The 9,244-nt window shown below is 46.6% G+C and overlaps 2 protein-coding genes across 2 annotated transcripts; one reads left to right on the top strand and one right to left on the bottom strand.

Moving 5' to 3' along the window:
• Positions 1 to 709: 709 nt before the first annotated feature.
• CRYZ (crystallin zeta) lies at positions 710 to 5,483 on the bottom strand (the record flags this gene model as incomplete). Its single annotated transcript, XM_079535322.1, has 8 exons — positions 5,279 to 5,483; positions 4,809 to 4,961; positions 4,074 to 4,237; positions 3,394 to 3,445; positions 1,726 to 1,875; positions 1,320 to 1,421; positions 1,135 to 1,230; positions 710 to 871 (listed from the first exon to the last, which is right to left on the bottom strand). The coding sequence occupies exons 1-8, from the start codon at positions 5,393 to 5,395 to the stop codon at positions 710 to 712; spliced, it is 996 nt and encodes a 331-aa protein (XP_079391448.1). The 5' UTR covers positions 5,396 to 5,483.
• Positions 5,484 to 5,903: 420 nt separating this feature from the next.
• On the top strand, positions 5,904 to 9,151 carry TYW3 (tRNA-yW synthesizing protein 3 homolog; the record flags this gene model as incomplete). Its single annotated transcript, XM_079535250.1, has 5 exons — positions 5,904 to 6,152; positions 6,839 to 6,937; positions 7,647 to 7,718; positions 8,033 to 8,166; positions 8,929 to 9,151. 5 exons carry the CDS (start codon positions 5,904 to 5,906, stop codon positions 9,149 to 9,151), a joined length of 777 nt encoding a protein of 258 aa, XP_079391376.1.
• Positions 9,152 to 9,244: the final 93 nt, after the last annotated feature.

Below are 9,244 nucleotides of genomic sequence, written 5' to 3'. Positions count from 1 at the left end.
GCAATTGCTCCGACAGCCATGTACCATGAAGAAATCAACTGCTTCTGCCAGCATGATTGGTTGCAAAGCAGCAAATATGCTGCACGCACAGCTCCAGTTACTCTTGGCATTAACTGGGGTGCTGTCAGCTAGGCTCTAAGTCAGGCACAGCAAAACAGAACTGCTTCTGCTTTCAAGTAATTCATATTTGAGAGATTCTTTGGCCATTTTTTGAGCTAGAAAGTGAACTATCCTGACAAAAAGAGCTTTGATTCCAAGCAAATTCTGTGACAAGATGAAAGAAACAAGTTTTGTGGCTAATGAATTTACAGCCTTAATTACACGTGTCATTGGTTTCATACCTTTGTCAATCTGCTCACAAAGCAGGCTTCATTCTGCACTGCTTACAGCTTCCCAATGCCCTCACTTCAAGTAGTGCTTTGTATCAGACTCCAGCTGAGATTCCCAGTTTCCCATCACAGTGTCAAACCAGTGCAGTTATTATTTCCACATCAACCAAAAAAAGTTACACAAATTACCATAAATTTTGCCCAACATTGCTTATACAAAAAGAAAACACTGCTAATGAATCAGCATAACTAACTAATGTAATCTAGCACTTGTTCTTCTGAAACCTGATTAAAAAATGCATTTCATTAAAAAAAATGTTCAATGAATCACGTAAGCAAAGGTGCAGATAGAACAGCTATAAAGTAGATGGAGAAATACTTTATGGCAGGAGTACCATCTTTCCTCGAGCACCACTGCTGTGAATAATGTCCTCATGAGCCTTAGCTGCTTCCTGCAGGGGGTACTCGGGGCCCACCACTGGCTTCAGCCAGCCAGACTCCACGCCATCAAGGACTGCCCTCGCACATTCACGCCTCTCCTCCTACAGAAAATAAGAGGCAGCATTTACCACCACGAGGTCTCTGCATTTTAGAAAAGTACGAACTGTTTCTGCCAGCGTCAAATCGATGCTTGCAACCCAAAAGCATGTTATGGTGTTCTTAAGATTAAATCAAAACGTAAAGGAACTCACACACAGAGTCCTCGTAGTCAAATTATGCTTTCACTCCTGTTTTTAACACAGACAACTGTTTCAACAGGAAAAGATCACCGAAGAAATCTCTAAAAAAAATGTTATTTTCATACCTCAGTTTCAAGAAACAGACCAACGCCAATGATGCTGGACTCTTTGTTCATGGTGTCTCTGGGGTTTATCTCAATGGAACCTCTGCAGCCCACAACCTGTTAGAGCCACGTTAAAAGAGAGTTTAAGTTCTCACTGTCAGATTGCACAGTTCAACATGCAAACCCGAGGGACAGAAAATACGTACCATCACCCTTCCTGCCTGGGACAGCAGAGGTAAGTCAGCAGCCAGATTGACGTTGGAGAGCATTTCTACTATTATATTAACTCCTTGCATCTTGGTATATTCCTACCCAGAATAGAATACATAGAAAGTTACTTCACTTAGTGTTTTGGTGCTGCTGTACATTTCATATACTACCAAAAGCACACCTTTGGCAGCTGATTGCTTTTTATATACAGACTTTGTGCTAAGGCTGATGGCCAATAGCAGATGTACAGGTGCTGAATTAGGAAAACTATCATACTGGGATTTTCCAAAATGCCACTGCATAAATTTGTTCTTAAAATTTTCCACAAACAAGTGTTCACTTTTTTTTTTCTTTAAAGTTAATAGAGAGATGCTGCATGAGCTAGACCCAGTATGTACTCACCTTAATTTTGTCAAGATAATTAGCTTCTCTGTGATTAAACGCTTGGTGAGCACCATTTCTCAGAATAATGTTCATACCCTCCTCAGTTCCTGCCGTGCCCAAAACCTTTAAGCCATAAGCTCTGGCAATCTGACATGCTGCTATTCCCACCTGGGAGGGAAAGAGGAGGAAATCAGAACAACAAAAACAACTCTCTGCATTTTAAATTTGACACATTTACCAGTTGGAACTTAACTATTTTTAAAGTTCACCTGGTCATGTATTTCTTCAGCTACAGTAATTAATTTGGATCTTAAAGATACCCCAATAGCATTAAAAAAAGGAAAGGATGTTTCCACAGGCTTGTGAGGCTCTGTGTCTTGTTGTGTTGTCTGCATGCTCGTTTAACAGCCATCAGCATTTGCTCTGAATCCACACATAAAGTGGCTCATCTGTTAAAACCGGTCCAAATAACACTTGGCATACAGACAAAAAACTCTGCACAGAATCACCAGCTCCTCATACCAGCACTGTAAGCTGCAAAGAAAACCTGCGGGCACAATCTTACTTCTGCACCTCTCACAGACCTATCGGTGTCTTTAGACACGGAATTCTCAGGATCTTAAACAGCTTTGCCCTGTTTGGAGGTAAGGGATGCCTTCAGAAAAAGCTGGCTTTGGAGCCTATGAAACGTAACAGAAATACTTCACAGCCAGACTGATCTTCAGATAAATATTCAAAAGAACACACGTTTTTAAGAATAATTATGGAAAACAGCATGACTTAGAAGAAAAGATGCAACAATGATCTTTTGGCTGCAGCAAGTGCTTCATCCCTGTACATCTATCTCACTGCTTCTGTAAATATTCCCACAACAAAGGTCACAACACGTAGAAAAACAGATTTGCAGTATTTTCTTCAACAAACCAAAGCCAGTACATCTTTTCAAGAGGCACATAAACTAAGCAACTGCAGAAACACTATGCTTATCCCATGGGGAAAAAAAAAAAGGTTACTAAATTGATATTCAGTATTACAGCATCTTAGAATGAGGACGGTTTCCCACATGAGACTGTCATCATCAACTGTCTGACAGTTCATAAAAGTTTGCCAGTTGATGGCAGCTGTTTGTGCATCGGCAGAAGTTGAAGATGCAGAGTACAAGAGATGAGAAATTTGAACTTCATCTGACAGAGATCTGAAGTTTCGCCACGTAACACCAAAGCAAACCAGGTGTGCAATTTCAAGGAGCATTCAGCCATCAGCTGATATACTCCAGTATCTCTCCTTGAAAAGCTAGCTGTTAGGCAATAATACCCCAGCAACACAAAGTTGCTACCTATTAGTGATTGCTTTTAGAGAACTGAGAACATCTTGCACATAATCAAAAACCACAGCTTTTTGCTATCACCTTTAACATACAGCTTCTGGCTCACCTTCCAACTGCAGCAACGTATTTATCACAGAACCCTCTGCACTGGGGGCCTTATTGCATCCCTCACGTAGTTTCAGGATTACTTGGGATAACAAGATTTCTGCTTTAGGAAAACAAGGTGTTCAAAGAAAGACTTATTTTTTGTTAATCAATGTATTGGTATGGATGTAAGCAGAAATCACAGAACAGAGGGGAAGACAGATGCAAGAACAGAAAACCCAATTTTTAATGACTTGCCTTTTCAGAATACTTACACCTCCACTTGCACCATGAATTAGTACGCTTTCCCCTGCTTTGGCATGCCCTCTGAACAAAAAAAGACATACGATATTGGCATGATGATTACAACACATGGCCACTACACAGCACTGTACCAAACCTTATCTTACGCAGTATTATTCCCAATTCATGTTACGGCTAAGTAAGTGCAATCATTCTCTTTGGGAAAAACAGGAACACAAAACAAACCACATCATTTATGAATTTAAGTAAAGCACAGTTACATCAACATGCAACAAGCAGCAAGTCAACATCCTGGTATTCACCTCAATGCAAGGTCTCCCCCCGTAACAAACAGGTCTTCAAATAAACCACACTAGTTTTAATCATCTCCTCCACCAAGCGAGACCAGACTTGTACATCTTCCGTCTCCTCCAGCTGATACACAACTGGCTCTTACTCCTTGTACAGTGCTGCAGCATTTATTACATGATGTGTACTAAGGAAGCCTTTGAGGTCTGTTCTCTTAATATTTCCCTTCCCAGGTAAATGCTATCAGTAGCTTACAGGTTCTAGCAGCACAGTACATGTAGCTGACGTCTCTCCACACAATGATGCCTCCACATTCCCTCATTTAACAGGACAATGAAAACATTGGCTTTAGTATTTTAAAAGTTCAATAGCAAAATGCACAAGCTTTAATTTGGCAGCTTACTTCAGGAAAAGAGCACGGTAAGCAGTGAAGTAGGGTATTGCAATCGCTGCTCCTTGACTGAAATTCAACTTTTCCGACAAAGGAAAGACTCTACTGGCTTCAGCAACTGCATACTCTGCATATCCTCCAGAGAGCGTAGCAGAGGCAAAAACCCTGTCACCTCTCTAGAAAGCATGGAAATAAAACAGAGAAATTAATAATTTCCCTTACTTCCTTCCTTAATATACATCAAGAACAAGTTTGGATTCTTCCCAGAAGCTTTCCTATTAAAAACCAACAACTGTCTTTGCCACAGAGAAGGTTTTTGTGTTAATGCATACAATCAATGCCACCAACACAAACCACAGAATTTCACATACTTAGATTCAAGTTATGAGCACACAGCCTCCTCCTTACAGTGTGACACACAACCCTACTGCCCCATTAGTGTTAACCTCAACCAATCTCAACATCAGAGAACGCCACCCAGATTCCAAACACAACAAAACCAAAAAATCATTTTTGTTTAGCGTGGAAAAAAGCCACGCTCTTACTATACCCTGAGGTAACCAAGCACCGTATCTGTTCTTCAACGGCGATCACAGGGCAGAGGACGCAGCGGCGCTGAGCAAGCACACCTCGCCCTGCTGGGAGCCCAGGCACACAGCCAGCCCCGCTCACAGAACGGCAGCGCCCAGCACAACGCACGGCTACTCGGCTCTGCAAACTACAAGGAGTTAAAGCCCCGTCAAGTACCTTGAATGCCGTCACGCCTTCCCCGACGCTCTCGACCACACCAGCCACGTCGGAGCCGGGGGTGTAAGGCAAAGCCGGTAGTCTAGCGTAGTTCCCAGAGCGGATGTAAGTCTCCACAGGGTTTACCCCACAGGCGTGGACCTTAATTAACACCTGAAAAAAATTACATTTGTTAAGTAGCATTTTAAAAGGTTTAAATTTAGAATTGACAGCACGGCATCACGGCGTTTCAACTGAGCAGCAAAGAAGCGCTCAAGTGCTGAGATAAACAACCGGTGCTGCGCTCCAGCCGTCACGGGATCCTTCACGCGCAACGTGCAGCCAACGCAACAGCGCAAAAACCCACACGTGTGCTAAATGCCACGTCCTGGGCTGCAAGCGGGCGGACGGCAGCTGCTGAGCTGAGAGGGGCAGAGCTGCTTCGCACGTGGCTGCGGCCGCAGGGCTGCCCGGGCTCAGAGCTCACCGACCTGCATGTCCTTCGGGGCGGGGATGGGAACATCAGCCTGCAGCCTCAGCACCTCGGGACCCCCGAACTCAAACACCCGGACCGCCCTCATCGCGCCCCTCGCGGCCGCCGCGGCCATCGGAACACCTGGAAATAAACGAAAATGTAACAACGATGCATCGACCTCATACTTTATTTTACACCGTCAAAGGAAAGAAACGAAACCACCTCTTCTCAAGCAGCAGATTGAACTCAGCCCCGCTCCCGTACACAAAAAAAAAAAAAAAAAAAAAAAAACGCACCCCAAAACAGCCCAAGATTCCCCTGACTCCGAGGACCTCACAAGGTTGATGCGGTGCGGGCGAAGGCGCTACCAAACGGACTCTGAGCGCAGTCACGCACCGCCGATCGGTAACGAAACCCCGTGACGCCCCGCTTCCGCTCACTCTTAAAGCAACAGTCAGAAAACCAGCAGAAGCGCGTCGCGGCCAACCCCGCACCTCGCGATCCGCGGCCGGGGGCGGGATCAGCGCGGGGCGGGATTCGGCGGCACGCCGAGCCCTTCGCGAGCGCAGAGGTTTGTCCCTCTCGGGCGCCCGTCAGAGCGGCGCCGCGGCCGCCGTAGGCGCGGGGTTGGGCGCCACCCGATGGCGGCGTTCGGGCGCTGGAAGGCGCAGCGCTCGGCGCGCCAGGACTGCAGCCGGCGGGGCGCGCTGGACGAGCGCGCGGCGGGCGTGGTGCGGCTGCTGAACGGGCGCGCGCCGTTCTGCACCACCAGCTCCTGCTCGGGGCGCCTCGTGCTGGCGGAAGGCGGCGCCGCGCTGAGCGCCGGGATCCCGAAGCGGCGCTGCCGGTGGCTGCTGGTGGCGCACGAGCCGTGCGGCCGCGCCGACGTGGTGAGGAGGGCGCGGAGCGGCGTGCGGGTCGGGCTGCGCTTCCCGAGCCTCGTGCGGAACGAACGGCACGACGGGCCGGAAGGGAGCGCCGCCGCGTCCCGAGCCGTCTCCTGTGGGGAGCGGTGCGGCTGCCGTGGGAGCGCCGTGCCCTCCCGCTCTTAGCGGGGCGCGGAGCTGCCGAGCCGCGGCGGAATTTCGAGGGAAGGACGGCGGGAGCGGCGCGGAGCGGTGGAGCCGCGGGGATCCGCGCAGCGCCTCGGCGGTGCTGTGAGCCCGGGGATCCGGCGCTGGGGCCAAGCGATCCCTCCGCAAAGCGCCGCGCTGCGGAGCAGCACTGCCAGTGGGGGAAGAAGTAACGGCTGCCCTTCGGCTGTCTGTGAGGTCTCCGCGGCACGGCGGAGGGATGGCAGCGAGGTGCCCTGCTCGGAACCCAAAAAACGCCTCTCTGATGCCTGGCGGGGCGATGGCTTGGGGGAGATCCCTGGGTTTTACAGTGAAGGAGAGTTTCTTATAGAATTATGAGCATCTGTGGACTGTTTGTGTGTTATGAGCAATGAAAAATTGAAAGCGGCTGGAAGAATGGGTTCACTTGGATCAGGCTTGCTGCATTTCTAATGATCTTTTTACAGCTTTGGTACTAACAGTACAAATTTTCAGTGTTAACTGAAACACTGTATGTTTTTCAGATGGCAGCACTGGAAAACGCCACCGGCAATGTCGTGTTCAAGTTTGAGCCATTTGTTCTCCATGTGCTGTGCCAGGAGCTGCAGGACGCACAGCTGCTGGTAAAATCACAGCAAGCACCACCTGACCTGGTTGTTCTGTGACATGTAGGAGTTCTGGCTCCTGCAGCAGCTCTGGCACTTGAAAGCTGCCCCAGATGTGTTTAATGGCTGAGGCAGTAAGAGCTGATGGAGCAAACACAGTGTTAAATTTACATTATGTACTTCTTTGATATACTTTTTAGAGAACAGCCTCCAATGTAGCCTTCTCATTGAAGCAGGCTTTTAGCTGGTGAGTCTGGGTTTGCTCCCGGTGGCTCAGAGATGGGTTTTCAGATGTTGCTGCTGGTCTGGCTCCAGCATTTCAACTCATGGAGCAGTGTCTCTGCCTTCTGCTGTTTCAGAATGACTCTGGAGAGCAATGCATGATTGTTTTCTTCCTGCATTCATGGAGAAGAGAGTTGGTTGGCTGCTCTTGCAGCACTGCTGAAGTTCTACCTATGAAAGTGTTGTGTGACTGTCTATGTGACTGCCAGTCCATCACACTCAGGCAGTGCCAGGAGAGACAGGAGTGTCCTGTCTGGACTGATGGGTTGGGATCAGACAGGCCGTCGACTGCAGTTCTTTGAAAACCAACCAAAATTTGTGATACGATGTGGGTTTGTTCTCAAAACCATTTAAATGGTTGAACTGTTACTGCATTCATTAGGAGAAATTACTTCTTGCTATAAAAGTGTACGCAACTTGTTAAAGACATTTATTTGTTTTGCAGCATTCCGTGGCTATTGAGTCTGGGTTCAAGAACTCTGGCATTACAGTTGGCAGAGGAGGAAAAATTATGATGGTAAGTACTTGTCACTTACCTGTAAGGAATGTACAAGAACGCTTCATTCATGTTGGCCTCAAATATTTAAGAGCACCAGTCTGAATTGTAATGTGAAACACAGCTGTCATGAGGCATGCAATGCAGAGGAGTAATGTTCTGCTTCAGCTGTCAGCCAGCCAAGCAATTGTGTGGGTGTCACTTTGATTATTTTATTTGTTTGTTTTCTCCCTCCAGTGAATTGCTCGTATTACCTAAATAACCTTCAGAAGATTTAAAATAACAATAATCATTTTTTTTTAACTTATTTTAGGGAAATCTTTGTGTTATTTTAGGCTGTCCGGAGCGCTCATTGCTTGGAAGTTCCATTGAGCCACATGGGGAAACTGATGGTCTCTGAAGAATATATTGAATTTCTGGTGCATGTGGCTAATGAGAAAATGGAAGAAAATGCAAGGAGGATTGACAGGTTTGTTAGCTAACACCAATCCTATCCGTGACATCTAAATCTGAAAGTGAAAAATGCATAGTAAATGTTACGTAAAAAGAAAAATAAATTAAAAGAACAAACCCCAGAAGTCCAAATTACGATTTCAATTAATTTTTTTAATTCAGAAGGCTATAAACTATTGAAGCAGAAACCTGTAACCAACATGAGTTTGCAGGCTGTGTTTGCTGCTGAGTAGAATTTATTTGATGATAACAGCAGCATTTGCTAATAATTCAGGAACCGTTTCAGTATTCAGATTGCAGTGCATGCTTCAATCCACTACATGCTTTGTGTAGTTTCCCAAAGTGAAATATTAGTGTGGAAACTGTAAAAGTACTATAGTGTGGAAGGTTATGCATTCCAGGAGTCTTTGTGGTTCTTTTCAGGCAAGGAACAAAATAGGCAGAAAAGCCATAGAGCACAGAAGGTTCCAAGACCAACTTGCCCCTGATCACCAGTGCCATTGTGCAAATGTGGGATTAGCTGAGTCTCAATGGGATACGAGTATTTCTACCAACTGTTTGACTTCTAATCCACAAGCATTACCAAGAGAAGTGGCATGGTGTACACAAGGACACGTTTATACGTACTTCTAGTTTTCTTCCTGAACTGACGAGGCTGTTGCAACATTAGTCATGGTTTTCTTAATATGTTTTGATTGTATCACAGAAGCATTCATTTCTCAGGGTAGTTTTTCAGATCCTGAGCAAGAACAAAAATAACTGCACGGCTCTTTCCTAGGTTCTACAAGCGCTTGGAGGCAGCCCTGGAAGCAGCGGGCGGTGTGAGCAGCTCGCCCTCCACAGGCACAGGGCAGGCTCACACTGTGTATGTTCGCAGAAGGAAGAGGAGGACTGCCAGAGTGCAGGATGTGCTCCCCTCTGCAGAGGGTCGTAACGAGGAGCTGGAGCCTGGGGATGACCCAGAAGGCAGCCTTGATATTTTTGCTGAAATCACGCTGTAGGCTCTGCCACTGAAAGGCAAATGGCAAACTGGACAATGTGCGTGGTGCTCTTTATAAGAGATACAAATATTGCTCTGTTCTAAGTAGTAACAC

The sequence above is a fragment of the Tetrao urogallus genome (genome assembly GCF_951394365.1).
Source record: "Tetrao urogallus genome assembly, chromosome: 5".
NCBI lineage: Eukaryota > Metazoa > Chordata > Aves > Galliformes > Phasianidae > Tetrao > Tetrao urogallus.
The sequence above is the reverse complement of the archived record's forward strand: the minus strand, read 5'-3'. Positions and strand labels throughout refer to the sequence as shown.